This window comes from Esox lucius, chromosome 1, assembly GCF_011004845.1.
Source record: "Esox lucius isolate fEsoLuc1 chromosome 1, fEsoLuc1.pri, whole genome shotgun sequence".
Classification (NCBI taxonomy): Eukaryota; Metazoa; Chordata; class Actinopteri; order Esociformes; family Esocidae; genus Esox; species Esox lucius.
In genome coordinates, this window is record NC_047569.1 from 6534490 (window position 1) to 6555831 (window position 21342).

Here is a 21342-nt window from a genome sequence, read left to right on the forward strand (position 1 = left end):
AAAGGCAGTGTTCTCTTTTTTTGTGTTGACTATTACAAACCAAACCACTCCACCTTGTACTCGTCTGTCCAGAACATATTGTTCCAGTAGTTTTGATCTTTATCCAGGTTTTGCCTGGCAAATATCAGTCATATTATGATTATCTTTCTTGTTCGCTGAGGCTTCTTCCTTCCAGACCTCCCATGTTTCCCAGGTTTTGCAGTCCCTTGCAGTCCCTTGCTGACATTTGACTTATGCACTTCGACATTGATTGTGGCAAAAGAGCCTTGTAGAACTTGATGTTACCCTGGGGTTCTTAGAGACTTCTTTCAGGGTTATTCTGTCTGCTCTTATGTTGTTTTTAGTGGGACAACATGTCCTATATAGATGGCCAGTGGTCTGGACATTTGTAGATGATCCATCAAGCCCATTGCACATTCCCATGCATCAGAAATCCTTCTTTTGCATGATGGGTTAACTTTGGCTGGTGTAAACCAGACCAAGTTTCTAATCATTATGGAAGGCTCAACCCTCCCAAGTTATTCTCTAATTATAAGGTAGGGGTGTACTTGCTTTTTCTGCACTATGAAATTGCCTTTGGGTAGATCCTGTTTATTGCATAAATTGTTTCACAGTTAATTGTTTGTATGGTTTGTTAAATTGGGTTATATTTATCAAAGAATATGGTTAAAATGTCACTCAGATATCCATGTGCCCAAAAATGTAAACAAAATAACTATCCAGAGGGTTTTCTTACTTTTTGTTCATTTTGTACTGTCAATTTAGGAACTTATAGCATTGCATTTTTTTTGTCCTTCTATTTGTAATGTGTTAATAGAACATTTGTAGTGTGTCAGTAGAACAGATGTATTGGCCAGGACCTGACAGCCTACTTCACAAACTGATCATTTCGCAACCAAGGAGTGGGGTGCGTGGTTTTCTTAATGTTCTCAGAAGGGAGGCCCATTGTCTCAGACTATGAAACCCCTGATCTGGAAGGGACTCTTATCTTTGCTCCACAGTTGTTATTACAGGACGTGATAGGGTCTCTGTATTACAGAGCAAAATAAAGTGCAATTTACATATTCAATAAATGTTTGCAAATTTGTAATTAATTTAAATTAATTAGTTTTTAAATAATGTGGAATGCCCTTCATGCTTTACCTCTGAGATAATTCACTGCCTGATTTATGTGTTGCGATTATATTTCAGCCTAAATAACCATAGTGTGCAGCACCCTATATGTTTTGAAAACATAATACTGTCCCTCCCTTCCAGGCAACCGATACTCCAGAGGACCGAAACAACCCCGTTCTGCAATATAACAAGATGAATCTGGGTGTTCTCAATGCTAACTTCAGCCTTGAGGTGGACACAAAAGTAAGATAGATTTTCATGTGTTCTTGAATAATCTCAGTATTCCCTGTTCAGTGAGATTTGGAGTCATGTTGTACATGTTCAATCAACCTTGATAAATGTATGTGTGCCCAGTTGTGAGCAATCAGTGTAGTTGGTCAGACCAGGTGAAGTGTTCAGCAGTGGGAAAATTGCTGTATGTGTGTATGTGTACATTCATGTTGCTCTATTTTCTTCACACAATGAATCCCTCCTCTCAGATGTTTAACTGGAGTTACTTCACCAATACGATCATGGACACAGTCGGCATCACTGTCCCTGACACAGAGAGCGTCATCAACTATGCACCTAACTACTATAGACGACTCAACCCTATCCTGAACAAATACACAAAAAGGTAAAATTATGTGAAAACACCTGTTGAGCAAATATCCTTTTCATATATAGTTTGTTACATTATTAGACAGAGACAGTGGAGAAAGATGGAGAAGAGAGTTTTTGGTTACTGAGCATATATTTCACATTTTCTATTTTAAAATGCAGTCTGCAACATTTGCAATTAACAAAATATGTGTTTAAATTTCCCATTTTGGCCTGGATGTATATGTTGTTTACACGCATAATTTATCATTTGAATCGCTATCATAACTCAGTTAGCAATGAAATTCCAAGTTTGAAGGCACACTGCATGCATCTTTAAATAATTCAGGGAGATCCTCTAATCGAGGGCCATTTACCATAGTGAGTGCATACATTTTCATTCCAGACCAGTATGGGAATGGAGCCCACAACTCTGGACTTAGAAAAGCCATGTTTGACCAACTTTGCTACATGGGAGCTACAGTGGATATAAAAAGTCTACACGCCCCTGTTAAAATGCCAGGTTTTTGTGATGTAAAAGAAAGAGACTTTCATTGACATATAATGTGAACAGTTCAACAAACTGAAATCTTCAAGGGGGAAAAATGAAAAACCTTACCTGGTTGCATAAGTGTGCACACCCTCATATAACTGGGGATGTGGCTGTGTTCAGAATTAACAAACTCATGTTAAATAGAAGTCATTACACACCTGCCATCATTTAAAGTGTCTCTGATTAATCACAAATAAAGTTCAGCTGTTCTGGTAGGACTTTTCTGACATTTTCTTAGTTGTATCTCAGAGAGATGGCAAAAGCCATGGTCCGCATAGCGCTTCCAAAGCATCAGAGGGATCTCATTGTTGAAAAATATCAGTCAGGAGAATGGAACAAAAGAATTTCCAAAGAATTAGATATACCATGGAACACAGTGAAGACAGTCATCATCAAGTGGAGAAAATATGGCCCAACCGAGACATTACCAAGAACTGGACGTCCCTACAAAATGGATGAAAAGATGAGAAGAAAACTGGTCAGGGAGGCTTCCTAGAGGCCTATAGCAACATTAAAGAAACTGCAGGAATTTCTGGCAAGTACTGGCTGTGTGCTACATGTGACAACATCTCCCGTATTCTTCATATGAATGGGCTATGGAGTAGGGTGGCAAGACAAAAGCCTTTTCTTACAAAGAAAAACATCCAAGCCTGGCTGAAGTTTGCAAAAACAAACATCAAGTCCCCCAAAAGCATGTGGGAAAATGTGTTATGGTCTGATGAAAGCAAGGTTTAACTTTTGGCCATAATTCCAAAAGGTATGTTTGGCGCAAATACAACACTGCACATCACCCAAAGAAAACCATACCCACAATGAAGACACTGAAGAGTGCTGTTGCACAGGAGATGTCCTTATAATCTGACAGATTTGGAGCGCTTTTGCAAAGAAGAGTGGGCAAATATTGCCACATCAAGATTTGCCATATTAATAGACTCCTACCCAAAAAGACTGAATGCTGTAATAAAATCAAAAGGTGCTTCAACAAAGAATTAGTTCAGGGTGTGCACACTTATGCAACCCAGTTTTTGTGATTTATTCTTTTTTTTTTCCTCAAGGATTTCAGTATGTTTTTCAATAGAATTGTTCATGTTATATGGGTGCTGGTCATAAAATTAGAAAAATATATAAATATATTTCAACTGTTTATTTATTTTAATTTTGATGATTATAACTGACGACTAATGAAAACCCCAAATTCAGTATTTCAGAAAATTTAAATATTGTGAAAAGCTTCAATATTGAAGATACCTGGTGCCACACTCTAATCAGCTAATTAACCCCAAACACCTGCAAAGGCATGTAAATGGTCTCTCAGTCTAGTTCTGTAGGCAACACAATCATGGGGAAGACTGCTGACTTGACAGCTGTCCAAAAGACGACCATTGACACCTTGCACAAGGAGGGCAAGACACAAAAGGTCATAGCTAAAGAGGCTGGCTGTTCACAGAGCTCTGTGTCCAAGCACATTAATAGAGAGGCGAAGGGAAGGAAAAGATGTGGTAGAAAAAAGTGTACAAGCAATAGGGATAAACGCATCCTGGAGAGGATTGTGAAATAAAACCCATTCAAAAATGTGGGGGAGATTCACAAAGAGTGGACTGCAGCTGGAGTCAGTGCTTCAAGAACCACCACGCACAGACGTATGCAAGACATGGGTTTCAGCAGTCGCATTCCTTGTGTCAAGCCACTCTTGAACAAGACACAGCGTCAGAAGTGTGTTGCCTGGGCTAAAGACAAAAAGGACTGGACTGCTGCTGAGTTATGTTCTCTGATGAAAGTACATTTTGCATTTCCTATGGAAATCAAGGTCCCAGAGTCTGGAGGAAGAGAGGAGAGGCACAGAATCCATGTTGCTTGAAGTCCAGTATAACGTTTCCACAATGAGTGATGGTTTGGGGTGCCATGTCATCTGCTGGTGTTGATCCACTGTGTTTTCTGAGGTCCAAGGTCAACGCAGCCGTCTACCAGGAAGTTTTAGAGCACTTCCTGCTTCCTGCTGCTGACCAACTTTATGGAGATGCAGATTTCATTTTCCAACAGGACTTGGCACCTGCACACAGTGACAAAGCGACCAGTACCTGATTTAAGGACCATGGTATCCTTGTTCTTAATTGTCCAGCAAAACTTGCCTGACCTTAACCCTATAGCAAATCTATGGGATATTGTGGTGTTGAGATACGCCAGATCCAACAAATGCAGAAGAGCTGAAGGCCACTATCAGAGCAACCTGGGCTTTCATAACACCTGAGCAGTGCCACAGACTGATCGACTCCATGCCACGCCGCATTGCTGCAGTAATTCAGGCAAAAGGAGCCCCAACTAAGTATTGAGTGCTGTACATGCTCATACTTTTCGTGTTCATACTTTTCCGTTGGCCAACATTTCTAAAAATCTTTTTTTTGTATTGGTCTTAAGTAGTATTCTAAAGATACTGAATTTGGGATTTTCATTAGTTGTCAGTTATAATCATCACAATTAAAAGAAATAAACATTTGAAACAAATATCAGTCTGTGTGTAATGAATGAATAGAATATACAAGTTTCACTTTTTGAATGGAATTACTGAAATGAATCAACTTTTTGATGATATTCAAATTTTATGACCAGCACCTGTAGGTCACAATAAATGTGGAAAAAGTTCTGACATGATTTATCTTTGTTCCATTCTTTTACATCACAAGAACCTTGCATTTTAACAGGAGTGTGTAGCCTTTTTTAATCTACTGTATGTAGGAATCACAACATGCAATGAAAATTCTCAGGTGTAATCATGACGAAATGTATTACAGTGGAAATATACGCAGTATATACACTGTAAATAGTGAGAAATGTCATTAACCTTGATTAGTGTAGGAAACTACACTAATAGTTTCCTACACTGTATAAGCGGCACTGAAAATTAATCATGCACATGGCTCAGCCAATCACGGCATGCCTGCACCTATAAATACCTTAGCATACCCTTATACATCCTCCCTTTTACCTTTAGCATAGCTGACCATCGCTGATTTTGCACAACTTACTTGAGTTTATTTTTTTTCTTGCTACACCCATATCTCAAGAAATTTGTTTTTTTGCTGCCAATTGCTGTCAGTTGAGGACAACCATATTTCTTGTGTGTCCTGCCTGGGTCCCGCGCATGCGCGTGGCAGCCTGACTGACCCTCCTGCATGTTTTGCATGCACTTCTTTGTCTCTCTCTGTGCGTGCATAGAGAGCCAGTTTCTTTGAGGAGGAAGTCAACATTGACAGCGTCCTCGGCCCTTCTGATGACGGCTTCTGAGGAGGTCCTAATGGAAGGAAAGGAAGGCTCTTTTCAGGGCTTGACTCACCTGAACCAGGCCAACCCAATCTCTACCCCTGTGGGGCGGGGGTGAGTGGTCCTGCTTTCCCCACCGCTTCCCACATGGATGTGGATGATGACCTCTTCTCTGCTGCCTCCCTCGCTCGATCTCCCCCTCTGAGAGTGGAATTTGACAGGATAATAAAGCAGGCTGCGCTGAGGATTGAGCTGCCCCTTCTTCCTCCTCTCCCTCCCCCTAAGGCTCGGTCTAGGATGTCCTTTGCCTCCTGGGCTGAGTCCTTTAAGGCTGTGGAATCACCCACCCCTGAGGTTCAGGGATTTAAGGTATATGCAGAGGGATGCTGGTCTTTTCCTCTCTCCGGTAAGGCTCCAGTGAGGTCCTACACTCCCTTCACTAAGGCTGTGGGAAGGCAGCTCGCTATTAACACCCCAGAACAGACACTGGCGGCCCAATTCCTTCCCAGCATCGATTGGCACGGGAAGAAACCTACTCTGCCCTCGCCTAAGGACAAGCAGAGGGCGCAGTTTTTCCATAAGACCTACGTGTTCAGGGCGCAGGCCTTGTTGGTTTTAAACAGTGTAGCAATTCTGGCCTCCGCAGCTGCTGTCGTGAGATTGGGGAGATCGCCGGTTACCTGAAGGCCATCCTGGACCTTAACCAGGCCAAGGCCGTTTGCGCGGAATGCACCATGGCTACTTTTGTGGTGGGACAACATTGGCTATCTCTCTCTTTGAGAGTGCTCAAGTCACCTCTCTCTCAGACCGGGCTCTTTGGTGCCGCTGTTCACTCCGCCACTGAACTTCAAGGGGATCGACGCAGATGAGAAAGAGCTGTCTCGTCATCCCCCCTTGGCCAGACGTCCCGCCTCGGCTGCGTCTGATGTCTGTCAGTCCCGTTCTCTCCAACGTCCAAGAGCGGTGACCCGCCGGTCTGACGCCTCTACTTCTGCGGCTTCTTCTGCTCCCCCTGCTCAGCATGACCCTTCTCCACCTCCAGTGTCTCCTCCTGCGCTGGCCAGGCCCAGATCCTGGACCCCATGCCCGAGGTTTGCTGTTCCCCGCCTAAGAAGACCAAGTGGCGCTGACTAGGTGTTGAGACAGCTAGGGACAGCAGCGTTGCCACCACTCCTCATCCTCTCCTAGTTGTGTTGGCTCGAATCGCGTGACTTATTTGGCCCCTTCATTTGCTTTGACAACAGTCAGAACACTACTCTTTTGGTGTAAGTTGTGCTTATGCACATTCTCATGTGTCTGAGTCTGTGACCTCCACCTTTCTTACTATCAGGGTCAGTTTGCCTCCATTGGTTACCACTGCTGTGACAGTTAACTCTGTCGTTCTCTAAGACGGTTCCTTTGGATATGAGCAGTAGCGATTGCAAGCGGCTTTTACTTCAGAGTCGCTCTGTAGATCTCTAGGTTCATTCTCAGAGTTTGCTCTTGTACCCTTCCCTTTTCAGTGGGGGTGAATGAATTTAAGTCTCTATCTACTTCACGGTGTGTACAGGCTTCCAGGAAAGTTATAAGTATAACTATTCCAGCCTCACATCCCTCTCGTTCAAGTATACTGAAGTGCCGGGCAGCAGGATCCCTGATTAGCACAGCGCCGCAGATGGCTTCGACTGAGCTTCGTTCCCATGGCAACGCCTCAGAGAGCTCTCGCTGGTGTCGCCATGACGATATCTGTTTGCAAGCGGCTAAGGTGCCTCGTATGCAAATGCTGGGTTCCCCCTGCCCTGTGATGTGCCGCTGTCTGACAGTGTTAGTACTACTCCTGTCAACACAAATTCCTTTCGATCCCTGCTCCCCATGGGCCGTGTCTCTCCCTTTTCGGGGGCAGAAGGGAAATACTAGACATTTCTAGCAAATGCCCCCCAACTACATGCACTTCCGCTCTCAGTGCATTTTTGGGAACGTTTTCGTCATTGTACACACTCAATCGCTCAATCAGGAACTGGCTCGATCGCACAATCAGGAAGGGTTATCTGATTCAGTTTCACAAGCCTCCCCGTCCCTTTAGGGAGTGGTGGAGACGGTGATGTCATCGCCGGACAAGTCAAATGCCCTCCTGTCAGAAATAACGGGAGCTCCTGAGCAAGGAGGCTATAGCCATGGTCCTGCACAATCTGAAGCAGAGCATGTTGTAATCCCTCTACTTCCTGGTTCCAAAGAAGGCACGCGTGGTGAGGCTAATCTTGGATCTACGCACTCTGAAGTGTGTAACCAAACGTTTCGCATGTTCACCACAACTCACCTGTTGGAATCTCTTCTCCCAGGGGATTTCTGCACGAGCATAGTCCTCAAGGACACCTACTTTCATGTCCTGATCGTTCCTCGCACAGGACGTTTTTCTGTTTCGCCTTTCAGGGCAAGGCTTACGAATACAAGAGGGTAGTCTTCAATTATTCTCTGGCTCCGCGCACCTTCTCCAAGTCTGTGGATACAGGACTGGAACCATTATGCAGACAGGTCATCAGAGACGATCTATTGATCCTAGCCTTTCCAGCAGAGCTAGCAAGGGCTCACACCTTTCAGCTGGTGTCTCTGTTTACATGATTAGGACTCACTGTGAACTGGGCAAAGAGTGTCACAAAACCGGCCCAGCAGGTTTCCAATCAGGGGTCTCTGTCTGGGCATGCACTTGATGAGAGCGTGCATTTCGGATTCCAGGGCTCAGGATCTCCTTTCAGCTCTCAATCTGTGTTGCCCATCATGCGTGTGTTCAGATCATTCAATTATGTCACTTTTGGGCATGATGGCAGTGGCGCATGCTGTGGTCCCTCTGGGGTTACTGCACATGCACAACCTACAGGCTTGGTTCTCCCGTCAACGAGTGGACCCTGTAACAGAGACGGCTTCAGTCTCTGCTGTCTCATCTGGAGGGGTATGTGAATTACTGGAGACCCCCCAACACACTCTCTCAGGGAGTTCCCTTGGGGCAGAGTGACGTCATTCATACAAGTATTGACGGAGGAGATGGGGAGGCGTTTGTCAAGGACAAGCAGTCGGGGGTGTGTGGCCTCAGGGCCCTCGGCCTAGGGGAAAGAGAGGAAGGCCCTGTTCTGGGCTTGACTCCCCTGAACCAGGCCAACCCAATCTGGTACCCAGAAATGATTAAACTGCTTGAGGGACCCCTGTGGGCGATTCCTCACAGACAGGATGTCCAAATCGGAGGGCACGATTACCCCCATCTCTACTGGTGACCCTCATGGTTAGGAAGGTTTTTTCTGGAAAACACTGTTTTCAGCCATCCTTTGGTTCAATATTTCCTTTTGGCTACACACCGGACTCGCCTAGTTGCCAAACTAGGTGCTCCCCAATAGGATCTAACCAGAGTACTACCTTCGAACCCTTGGATCAGAGTCTGTTAAAACTTCTTTCTATGAAGATGGCCTTACTCCTCACTCTATGTTCTGCTAAATGAGTGAGGGATCTGCGTGGGCTCTCTGTGCGCTCTGGCTGCCTATGTATTAAAGGGGATTTCAACAGTGCAATGTTATGACCAAATCTGTCGTTTGTGCCCAAGGTTATTACAAGCTCTTATCAGTCAAGGGTGATTGAGTCATAGGCTTTTCTTCCTCCTCCCCATGTGGGTGAGGAGGAGGAGTTGCATCGCTTGTCCCCCTTTCGCGCACTGGCCTATTACGTAGAACATACTAGGAGTGTGCTATGCTGTTTTCAATGTTAGTGTTTTTCAATTTCCGTAACCCCGGGTTCGCCTCCCACAAGGGGATTCTCTTTACATTTAATATTACACCTACGCCTCTGGAACGGGAGATTGACAGACGGATCGGTGCAGCTTCTGCAGTAATGCGGTCGATGTATCGGTCTGTCGTGGTGAAGAAAGAGCTGAGCCCCAAGGCGAAGCTCTCGATTTACCGGTCAATCTACGTTCCTACTCTCACCTATGGTCATGAGCTTTGGGTCATGACCGAAAGGACAAGATCCCGGATACAGGCGGCCGAAATGAGCTTTCTCCGCAGGGTGGCTGGGCGATCCCTTAGAGATAGGGTGAGAAGCTCGGTCACCCGGGAGGAGCTCAGAGTAGAGCCGCTGCTCCTCCACATCGAGAGGGGTCAGCTGAGGTGGCTTGGGCATCTGTTTTGGATGCCTCCGGGAACGCCTTCCTGGGAAGGTGTTCCGGTCCCGTCCCACCGGGAGGAGACCCCGGGGAAAACCTAGGACACGCTGGAGGGACTATGTCTCCCGGCTGGCCTGGGAACGCCTCGGTGTCCCCCCGGAAGAGCTGGAGGAAGTGTCTGGGAAGAGGGAAGTCTGGGCATCCCTGCTTAGACTGCTGCCCCCGCGACCCGGCCCCGGATAAGCGGTAGATGATGCCATGCCATACCTACGCCTCTTGGCAGTTTGAGCGTCTTTCCCTTATAGTCTAGTGGTCTAGCCGGGTCATTCCTGTCTCTTAATTCTGTGACCCAGGTTCAATTCTCTGCTGGGGTTTTTATTTTAGGCTTTTCCTTTACAGGTTTGTGAGGGTTCACATTGCCTGTAAGGTAGAGGTTGCCTTTTATATATATTTTTTTATGCGTTCCTTAAACTCTTACACTTCATTCCTTCCTGCTAGTAGCAGTTGTTTTGAAGTGAGTGTCTCATGTTAGATTCTTTTGACTCTCGTGGGTCATGTTCTTTTTGGGTCTGGCAGCGACTACATCCTGGCAAGCTCGCTTCATTGTAAACCACTAGGAGCTAAGCACTCCGTGACATACAGTGAGAGAAAAAAGTATTAGATCCCCTGCTGATTTTCTATGTTTGCCACCTGACAAAGAAATTATCAGTCTATAATTTTATTGGTAGGTTTATTTGAACAGTGGGAGACACGCATGTCAAAAATTGTATTAACTGATTTTCATTTTAATGAGTGAAATAAGTATTTGACCCCTCTGCAAAACATGAGTTAGTACTTGGTTATAAAACCCTTGTTTGCAATCACAGTGGTCAGATATTTTTTGTAGTTGGCCACCAGGTTTGCACACATCTCAGGAGGGATTTTGTCCCACTCCTTTTTGCAGATCTTCTCCAAGTCATTAAGGTTTTGAAGCTGACGTTTTGAAACTCAAACCTTCAGCTCCCTCCATGGATTCTCTATGGGATTAAGGTTTGGACACTGGCTAGGCTCATCCAGGACCTTGATGTGCTTCTTCTTGAGCCACTCCTTTGTTGCCTTGGCTGTGTGTTTTGGGTCATTGTCTTGCTGGAATTCTCATCCACAACCCATTTTCAATGCCCTGGCTGAGGGAAGGAGATCCTCACCAAAGATTTGGACATTTCAGTCCTTCACGTGTAGTGTGTTATCAATTGTTTTCTTGGGGACTATGGTCCCAGCTGCCTTGAGATCATTGACAAGACCCTCCCCTGTAGTTCTGGGCTGATTCCTCACCGTTCTCATGATCATTGCAACTCCACGAGGTGAGATCTTGGACAGTTCTTTTGTGTTTCTTCCATTTGCGAATAATCACACCAACTGTTCTCCCCAAGCTGCTTGGTGATGGTCTTGTAGCCCATTCCAGCCTTGTATAGGTCTACAATCTTGTCCCTGACATCCTTGGACAGCTCTTTGGTCTAGGCCATGGTAGAGAGTTTGGAATCTGGTTGATTGATTGCTTCTGTGGACAGGTGTCTTTTATACAAGTAATACGCTGGCTCCCTGGGAGCCAGTTTTTCTGGATATTTTTGTTGTTATTCTTTCTCTAGCTGTTCAAATAAACCTACCATTATAATTATTGACTGATCATTTCTTTGTAATTGGGCAAATGAACAAAATCTGCAGGGGATCAAATACTTTTTTCCCTCACTGTATAACTTAATTTTACAGGGAATGTAACTCCGGTTATATGAATAGAGCGGAGCCCCCTAGATTTGATACCCAGCCTTTCCCCTTATTTCCTGTCTGAATAAATTATCAGGAGGATGTATAAGGGTATGCTCGGGTATTTCTAGGGGCAGGCATGCCCCGATTGGCTGACCCATGTGCATACTACATTTTCAGTGATGGGCACTGACGCAGCGGGGTAAACCACTAGAGGCTAAGCCCTCTAGGGGGCTCCGCTCCACTCATATAACGGGAGTTAAATTTCTGGCAACTAACGTTTGTGCACCAGAGGCAGCGGCTTCACTGGACCACCATATGCCGCAGTATTAATCCACTATTCTAAACTTCATGGTAGACCAATGTTAGTTGTAGTCAGCTAACCTTATAATTCATTGTTGTTGTTTCCACAGAGATCTGCAGAACTACATGGTGTGGCGCTTTGTCATGAACATGGTGGTGGGTCTGAGCAGGCAGTACCGGGATACCAGGAAAGCCTTCCGGAAGGTACACAAAGCATTACATTCTTCATCCCTTCAGTCTTCCCAATCCTACCCTTGTCTCCCACACACTTGATTGGAGCGCCCCCAATTATCAGTTGTTGCTGACTAGCAGACAGAATGTGACATCTAGAGAGTGGTTTAATGACCAAATCAAGTTTGGGTCATAGTCTGATATTTAAATATACAAAGTACTCCTACCACTTTACAAGAAATAAACCTAATTCCGTTTCTTCATGTGTGATGTCTTTATTTGTGACATGAACAAGTGTGAAGTTGTGCAAGCTCAAAAACAACACGGTGCCTTTTAAGATTCCACTTCACTCATTAAGGCTGCATTGTTGTAAAATTGCTGAAAGGGGCTAATGGAGTGTTTAATTTGCTCTTACGCCATTGATCATTTTCACTTCCTCTGCAATTTGCACAATCAATCTCCTCCACTTCGTGTATCTTAGCATTATCTCTTGTGTGATATTATCAGTATAAGACATGGTGCCTTGCTTCCTGCAGGCTCTGTATGGTACTACATCGGAGGCGGCAGTGTGGAGACAATGTGCCATCTATGTCAACAACAATATGGACAATGCTGTAGGGAGACTGTACGTAGAGGAGGCCTTCTCAGGGGAGAGCAAAGAATTGGTAAGGTTAATGTGTGTATGTGTGTGATGGGTTGTAGTCAGCCCATTGGGTAGAACATTGCGCCATTGAAGTAAGACTGTTGATCCTAATTCCCAACCAACAAGGTTGAAAGAAATTGGTGAATGTGCAATTGAGCAAGGCAACTAACTACAGTGGGTATAGAAAAGAATCACCCCCTTTAAAATAATCACATTTTGTTGCTTTGCAGCCTGAAATGAAGACAGACACAGTCTTTGTTTAATTCAGCTGTATTTATTCAGTGCAACTTATAACATCCAAGTGAAAGATATAACACCAACATGTCAGACAAAAAAAAACAACAACATTGAGTTAGAAAAAGGATCACCCCCTTGTGTCAGTATTTTGTTGAACCACCTTTTGCTTTAATTACAGCCTTTAGTCTGTTGGGATATGTCTCTACTAACTTTGCACATCTAGACATAGAACTGCTCAAGTTCAGTTAAATTAGATGGTGACCGTTTGTGGACTGCTGTCTTTAAGTCATTCCACAGATTTTCAATGGGGTTTAAGTCTGGGCTCTGACTAGGCCATTCACCTTTTTCTCCTTCAACCACTGTGTGGTCAGTTTTGCTGTGTGCTTTGGGTCATTGTCATGTTGGAAGGTAAATCTTCTTCCCATTGACAACTTTCTGGCATAGAACAGCAGATCTTCCTCAAGGAATTTACAGTATTTTGCCCCATCCATTTTTCCTTCTATCCTGACAAGTGCTCCAGTCCCTGCTGCAGAGAAACAACCCCATAACATGATATTACCACCTCCATGCTTTACTGTAGGAATGGTGTTATTTGGATGGTGAGCTGTATTGGATTTTCGCCAGACATATCATTTGGTGTTAAGGACAAATAATTACATTTTAGTCTCATCTGACCATAACACCTTTTTCCACGTGGCCTTAGAATCTTCAAGGTGCGTTTTGGCAAAGCTCAGTCGTGACTGCATGTGGCCTTTCTTGTGGAGTGGCTTTTTTCTTGCAACCCTCCCATACAAGCCACATTTGTGGATAATTTGTGATATTGTTGTCACATGCACACAATAACCCCTCTTTGTCATGAATTCTTGCAACTGCTTCAGAGTTGCTGTAGGCCTCTTGGTAGCCTCTCTGACCAGTTTCCTCCTGGCTCTTTCATCCAGTTTGGAGCGACGTCCTGACCCAGGGAGGGTCTGTGTTGTACCAAATACCTTCCATTTCTTAATAATAGACTTCACTGTACTTCTAAGCACTGATAAAGCCTTTGTATCCATCTCCTGACTTGTGCCTGTCCACAACTTTTTTCTGGAGATCTTTTGACAATGCCTTGCCACCCATAGTTTATTGCAACTGAAGAAAACACTACCAAAGACTGAAATGCTTCAGGAAAAGATGGTTTCATGCTGAGCTAATCAAAATGTCCACAGCTGATCACAGTTGAAAGTCATTTGGCTTTGTGTGCTATTGAGAAGGTGATTAACTACACCTGGTTGGGTTAACAAGTAATTTTTAGGAGGGGGTTATTCTTTTTCCAACTCAGTGATTGTTTTTTAATTAGTAAAAAAAAAGATTCTGACAAGTTGTTATTATATATTTCACTTGGATGTTATAAGTTGTAAATACAGCTGAATAAAACAAAAATAGTTTTTTGTCCATAATCAGTTCAGGCTGCAAAGCAACAAAATGTGATTATTTTAAAGGGGGGTGATTCTTTTCTATACCCACTGTATATTTTTGTTGTGCTGTCTAAGCAGAACTGTCCAAGAAGAGTCAATGTCTCTGTGTGAGTGAATGACTGACTCACTATCCATGGCAAAATAGCTTTGTGCTTAGAGACACAGACTGCCAGTAGACTGGATATTGAATCTGGCCAGGGATAAGAAATATTAGCTGAGGACAAGCAGGCAACAAGCACAACCACTGCAAATTAAACGCTTCTGTTCCTCACTCAAAACTTTCCTTCTCAACTTTTTTGGAAAGGAAAGATAAAGGTTCAGTGGTCTCTTAATTTTTTCCAGAGCTGTATAACCCTAACAAACATAACCATCCATACAAAATCATGTTTATAACTGGGAACGCTGGGCAGAAAAATGCTAGCCGATGATGGTCGTAACTATGTATCACCCCCCCAAAAAAAAAACATTAACGACATAATCTGTTTCATTTAGATAGCTGTCATCATTTCAATACTTAGCATTAGTCGCTTCGGGGCTGTCACTGGGCAATACGGAACTTCATCTCCCTCCAAAGATTTTCTATTGGGTTCTGTATTATCAAGGTGTTGTAGGATTAGCTACATGCCCATTTTAACTGCATTTTCCATTTTGTCATCAACTGACAAAAACTAAGAGGGATTCGCTTCTCCCACATTTTGCCCGCTTGGTGAGAGGGGTTCACGGCACTGAGTTCACCCTAACCCCAACATCTCTGAATAGGTAGAATAACCCATTAAAAGTGAATGAGCCACTGTGTCCACTGCTTGCTGTTACCACCTATAGGAATAAGACTAATATAAACCAAGCTAGGACTAATATAGCTCGCAAATACAGCTTAGGTAAACAAACAGCTGCTCTTCAAACCCCCTCCCTGGCTCACGACAGTCTGTAAGTCCATGTCACCCTCCTGGACCACTTCCCACTCTTGACACATGTAGCTGCTTTTCACACCCTCGTCCTCACCATATGCCATTGGAGAGTGTGTGTGTGTGTGTAATCCTGTTCATTTGACCTGTTGGCTTATATGCTGTGGTCCCCACTCCATACGTCATACTCACACAGATCATGTTCCAAACACACATATTTTCTATCTGCCGTTAAGTCAAGGCCCTCATACGCATTGAGTTACTTATCACATTTAATAGCTGAGTCTGTAAAAGGTTATTTGTATTAAGCTAACATATGGAATTGTTTAAGAATGGGCATACCATAGATCAGTGGTTCTCAAACTTTTTACACCGTTTGCGTGTGCCCAAGTGTGTTTGAAAAGATAAGTTAGAAGTGTATTTGTATTTTGTTTTAAAATAAGTCCACTTTGTGTACCATTTTTATGGGGTGTGTACGTGTGTGTGTTTGTCCGGGCATGTATGTGTGTGTGTGTTAGATGGACGAGATGATTGCCGCAATTCGGGAGGTGTTCATCGACAATTTAGACCACTTGGATTGGATGGATGCAGAGACTAAAAAGGCTGCAGAGGAGAAGGTGAGGCTGTCGATCTCATGTTGGCCTGTTTTACCTGTCTATTTTACAGCCTCCAACTGTTGCAATCACAAGCTCCATCCATCCATTTTGTTTTTGTCATTATCCTCAAATTTTCAAAATCCTCTGTAGGCACAAGCTATCCGTGAGCGGATCGGCTACTCAGAGAACATCAAGAATGATACCTACCTGAACAACGAGTATAAAGACGTAAGTGTTGATTTTGTATGCTTGAAAGAGCATGATTATACATCTGGTCAGGGAATGTAATACTGTATTATGGACATGGTATGAGGGGCTATATAAGACATTATTCATTCTGGTACTCTCACATACATACATTCTCCTTTCACATACAAATAATTTCACTCTCACATACATACTTTCTCCTTTCACTTGCATATATTTTCACTCTCACACATACATACATTCTCCTTTCACATGCATATATTTTCACTCTCACACATACATACATTCTCCTTTCACATGCATATATTTTCACTCTCACATATATACATTCTCCTTTCACATACATATATTTTCACTCTCATATACATACATTCTCCTTTCACATACATACATTTTCACTCTAACATTCATACAGTTTTTTCTCATAAGAAAATATTTTTAACTCACACATTCATACATTTTACTCTTATATTTCTATATTTTAACTTACACACAAATACATTTTTCTCTCATATTTCTGTATTTAACATACACTCACCTAAAGGATTATTAGGAACACCTGTTCAATTTCTCATTAATGCAATTATCTAATCAACCAATCACATGGCAGTTGCTTCAATGCATTTAGGGGTGTGGTCATGGTCAAGACAATCTCTTGAACTCCAAACTGAATGTCAGAATGGGAAAGAAAGGTGATTTAAGCAATTTTGAGCGTGACATGGTTGTTGGTGCCAGACGGGCCGGTCTGAGTATTTCACAATCTGCTCAGTTACTGGGATTTTCATGCACAACCATTTCTAGGGTTTACAAAGAATGGTGTGAAAAGGGAAAAACATCCAGTATGTGGCAGTCCTGTGGGCCAAAATGCCTTGTTGATGCTAGAGGTCAAAGGAGAATGGGCCGACTGATTCAAGCTGATAGAAGAGCAACTTTGACTGAAATAACCACTCGTTACAACTGAGGTATGCAGCAAAGCATTTGTGAAGCCACAACACGCACAACCTTGAGGCGGATGGGCTACAACAGCAGAAGATCCCACCGGGTACCACTCATCTCCACTACAAATAGGAAAAAGAGGCTACAATTTGCACAAGCTCACCAAAATTGGACAGTTGAAGACTGGAAGAATGTTGCCTGGTCTGATGAGTCTTGATTTCTGTTGAGACATTCAGATGGTAGAGACAGAATTTGGCATCAACAGAATGAGAACATGGATCCATCATGCCTTGTTACCACTGTGCAGGCTGGTGGTGGTGGTGTAATGGTGTGGGGGATGTTTTCTTGGCACACTTTAGGCCCCTTAGTGCCAATTGGGCATCGTTTAAATGCCACGGCCTACCTGAGCATTGTTTCTGACCATGTCCATCCCTTTATGACCACCATGTATTCATCCTCTGATGGCTACTTCCAGCAGGATAATGCACCTTATCACAAAGCTCGAATCATTTCAAATTGGTTTCTTGAACATGACAATGAGTTCACTGTACTGAAATGGCCCCCACAGTCACCAGATCTCAACCCAATAGAGCATCTTTGGGATGTGGTGGAACGGGAGTTTTATGCCCTGAATGTGCATCCCACAAATCTCAATCAACTGCAAGATACTGTCCTATCAATATGGGCCAACATTTCTAAAGAATGCTTTCAGCACGTAGATTTAAGGCAGTTCTGAAGGCCAAAGGGGGTCAAACACAGTATTAGTATGGTGTTCCTAATAATCCTTTAGGTGAGTGTACATATTCATACATTTTTGATCTCATGCACATTCAGTCACTATTTTAAATAATATATGAATATAAGCAGAAAATATATGCATGTGTAAATAAAATATATGTATGTGAGAGAAGAATGTATGTGTGTGTGAGAGAAAGTTTAGTGGAAACGGAAGGAGTATAGTAGAAACGGATGGCAGAACATTTCTCGCGCTGTGATTGGCTGTCAACCACACCCTGTGATTGGCAGAGAAACTCGAGCAGGGTCTTGTTCAGGTCGCGATCAGCATGGACGGAGATGAGACGAACGCTTTGCAGCAAGCCATTGGAGTTTTAAGAACTATTTTAGCATGCTCTGATACTATTTCTTCCATTGAGCAGCAAAGGACATGCTCATCGGCACCTAACGTTGTTCACAGCACGGCAGAAAGTGAAATGAGACAACTTTTCAGACCAGGGGGCAACTCACCCCATATGGAAAATACATTTATTTTTGCAATGCAAAATGTATGTAGAATGTATGTTAATTCAACTTAATGTATTTAAAAATTTATACATACATTTATCTGTATTCAAAATACATTTCAGGTATCAAAATGTATTACACCTTTTATTCTGAAATGTATTTAAATATGTATAAATATATTTAACTTTATTCAAAATACATTTCCGCTTTTATTCCGAAATGTATTTGAAAATGTATGAATACATTTCAGTTTTGTCCAAATGTATTTATGTGAGAGCACCAGAATGAATAATGTCTTATACGGCCCCTCATACCATGGAGTTCAATCCATCATATGTCATTGACACTATTGCAATGTGTGTGTGTGTGTGTGTGTGTGTGTATTAGTTGAACTACACTGCAGATGAGTACTTTGAGAACATTCTTACGAACCTTGAGCATGTACAGAAAAAACGTCTGAGAAAGCTTCGGGTCAAAGTCAACAAAGAAGAGTAAGGTTCTCCTTTTCCCAAACACATTCTAAGCGCTAGCTAAAACAGCACCCAAAGCAATCCAGTTACAGTAGTTATTAACTGCTAGTTAATGATGAACTATTCCATGAACTATTAGTGTGAAACACCTTATTGTGTCATCCTCAGATGGGTAACAGGAGCAGCCATAGTGAACGCCTTCTACTCCTCCAGCAAAAACCAAATAGGTAACCTAGACACCTCATGCTACGTTCAGCTGCAAAATGTTTTCGAACATTGACAATAGAAATCCCATTAATAGAGCAAACATTATTATTAGTTCTACATATATTTTATATCGGAAAGGCATGTTGGTTCTATTTAGTGTTTTCTTAGTGGAACATTCCAGAATTTAAAACTATACTGAACACAGCCCTGCTCAGTCACCTCCACTATCACCTCCCATTCAGACATCCTTTCTCTCTCTCTTTTTTTCCTCTATCAGTGTTTCCCGCAGGCATTTTGCAACCTCCATTCTTTGGAAAGGGCCAGACCAAGTCTCTAAACTTTGGAGGTATTGGCATGGTGATTGGACATGAGATCACTCACGGGTTCGATGACAATGGTAAAATAATATTTCCTGTTGACTTAATTAGACAGTTATTGAAATAACAGCCATCTAGCACAATCTAGCACATTATCTAAGTTGTGTAAAATGTATGTTATTTAAAATAGTTTAATTTTTTTAAATGCATTTAAACTAGGGTTGTTGTCATGATAGATCCACAATCTGATCAGCTCTCCTTAACAGACTTTATTTGACCTGTTGCCAGGTCGTAACTATGATAAAGATGGTGACTTGAAGGACTGGTGGACACCAAGCTCCACTCAGAAATTTGTGGAGCTGTCCAAATGCATGGTGGACCAGTATGGCAGCTTTTCCTGGGACCTGGCAAACGGGCTAAATGTATGTTTCACCCTCCACTCCTTTCATCAGCTCCACTTTCCTGTTCTTTCTCCTTTATGACTATCTTTTCCACAAACAAACACCTCTTTTTACTCATCAATTCCACTCATCTTCCATCCCATTGTTGCTGTGAACAATAGCATTCTTCATCCTCTGAGAAAAACAGCCTGTTGCCCACAGAGTGGGAAATGGTTTTCCTGGAATCTGGACTGCTGAAATACATAGAGATCTTTAAATTACAGGGTTTATCATCTTCCTCCTTTTGTGTGTGCAGCTCAATGGGAATAACACGCTAGGAGAGAACATTGCAGACAACGGAGGGATTCGTCAGTCATACAGGGTAAGAATGAACACGATGTAAAGAGACTCACCAAGGGCACGTGGTTGTCTAATATAATATTTTTTTGGGAAAAAACATCAAACAAAATAATTTTCCTCTCTGTGTTTCCTCCATGATTTTCGACGCTGTGTATTTGGTTATGGAAACATTTTACCCAGATACTTTAAATAAGTGCCCGACAGTATGTACAACTGATGTCCGTGGTTGTAGGTGTTTTCTTTGGTAAGGAATTAATTTCAAAAACCATACACCGCTTGATTACCTACTAGAAATTAGAATGTAATTCACTTCATTTCTTTATTTTCTGTGAAGTTTAAATAAATGACTAATGATAATTAGACCTCCACTCTCTGTCCGTCATGCTGAAATATGCACCACAACAGATACAATGAAAGGCTTTTCCACAACACTCTCTAAGTCACACATTACATATATTAGGCATTGTGAATGTGTGAGTGAGAGCTACATTTCTGTTAAAACAGTTTTCAATTGCATAGTAGGTACCTGACGTCATGTCATATTGCCATACCTTGCCTTTTGCTGAAATAACGCCCCTGAATCAGAATCAGAAAGAGTTTTATTGACAAGTACAATCCACAACAAACTATGAATTTGTTCTGGTTCATTAGTGCAGCAATTTTGTACAAAAGAAATAAAAACAAATAAGCATAGTGTACTGAGAATAAAAACAGTAGACTGAGCATTAATACATTACTAAACATATACTAAAAAACAATGTTCAATGCAAGAATTGTCCAGTTGAGGGTTGTGTGTGTAGGTGCTTGCAATTCATCTTTGCATTAAGGGTACGAACTGTTTACATTCATGAATTTGGACGATGCTCATAACGGTAATTACAGACTGGGACAGAGCTGAATAATGGATTGTTTGAAAAAATGACTCTATGTGTCTTCAGGATTCTCTTTTGGTGAGTGGACTTTGAGAAAAAATGAATTTTGGACGAACTATCCCTTTAATGGAGTGGGAGGATTAAACTTTGTAGTTGGCAATCTGAGGCCTCTTCAAACAGAAGCAGAGTTGTTGGTAGAGAACTATTATTATAGTTTCTCTCCATACAGGCGCTTGTCTTCCTTCACTGCCTTTCCAAAGCTGTATTTAGCCTCTCTGTACCTGTCTCTGTCCCCGCTCCTGAACGCCTCCTCCTTTTCCGAACACAGCTGTCTGTGTTTGGCTGTAAACCAAGGTCTGTCATTGTTGTAACTCACCCTGGTCCGTGTTGGTATGCAGCTGTCCTTGCAGAAGCTGATGCATGATGGCACAGCATCAGTGTACTCATCCAGACCATTAGTGGCAGACCTGAAAATGTCTCAATCAGTGCATTCCAGACACGCACGCAGAGCCTCGGTTGCTTCACTGCTTCTCATCTTTGACCTTCAAACAACAGGCTAAGTTTTATTTTTTGCCTGTATGTGTGTATTAGATGGACCATGACATGGTCTGGGAGTCCTAGAGCACCGCGGGGCACAGCGTCAAAGTATTTAGTCATAATTCTCCATGCAAATGCG

General features: G+C 42.7%; 1 protein-coding gene across 2 annotated transcripts in view; it reads left to right on the forward strand.

Moving 5' to 3' along the window:
• LOC105029340 (neprilysin) overlaps positions 1–21342 on the forward strand; it is a 94825-nt gene that overhangs the window by 61855 nt on the left and 11628 nt on the right. For both annotated transcript variants that reach the window (XM_010902657.4, XM_010902659.3), the window contains exons 10-20: positions 1258–1359; positions 1596–1732; positions 11783–11876; positions 12380–12508; positions 15598–15696; positions 15826–15903; positions 18448–18551; positions 18699–18757; positions 19015–19134; positions 19343–19476; positions 19751–19816. In XM_010902657.4, coding sequence (XP_010900959.1) covers positions 1258–1359; positions 1596–1732; positions 11783–11876; positions 12380–12508; positions 15598–15696; positions 15826–15903; positions 18448–18551; positions 18699–18757; positions 19015–19134; positions 19343–19476; positions 19751–19816 — 1122 coding nt within the window. The remainder of the gene's footprint in view (positions 1–1257; positions 1360–1595; positions 1733–11782; positions 11877–12379; positions 12509–15597; positions 15697–15825; positions 15904–18447; positions 18552–18698; positions 18758–19014; positions 19135–19342; positions 19477–19750; positions 19817–21342) is intronic.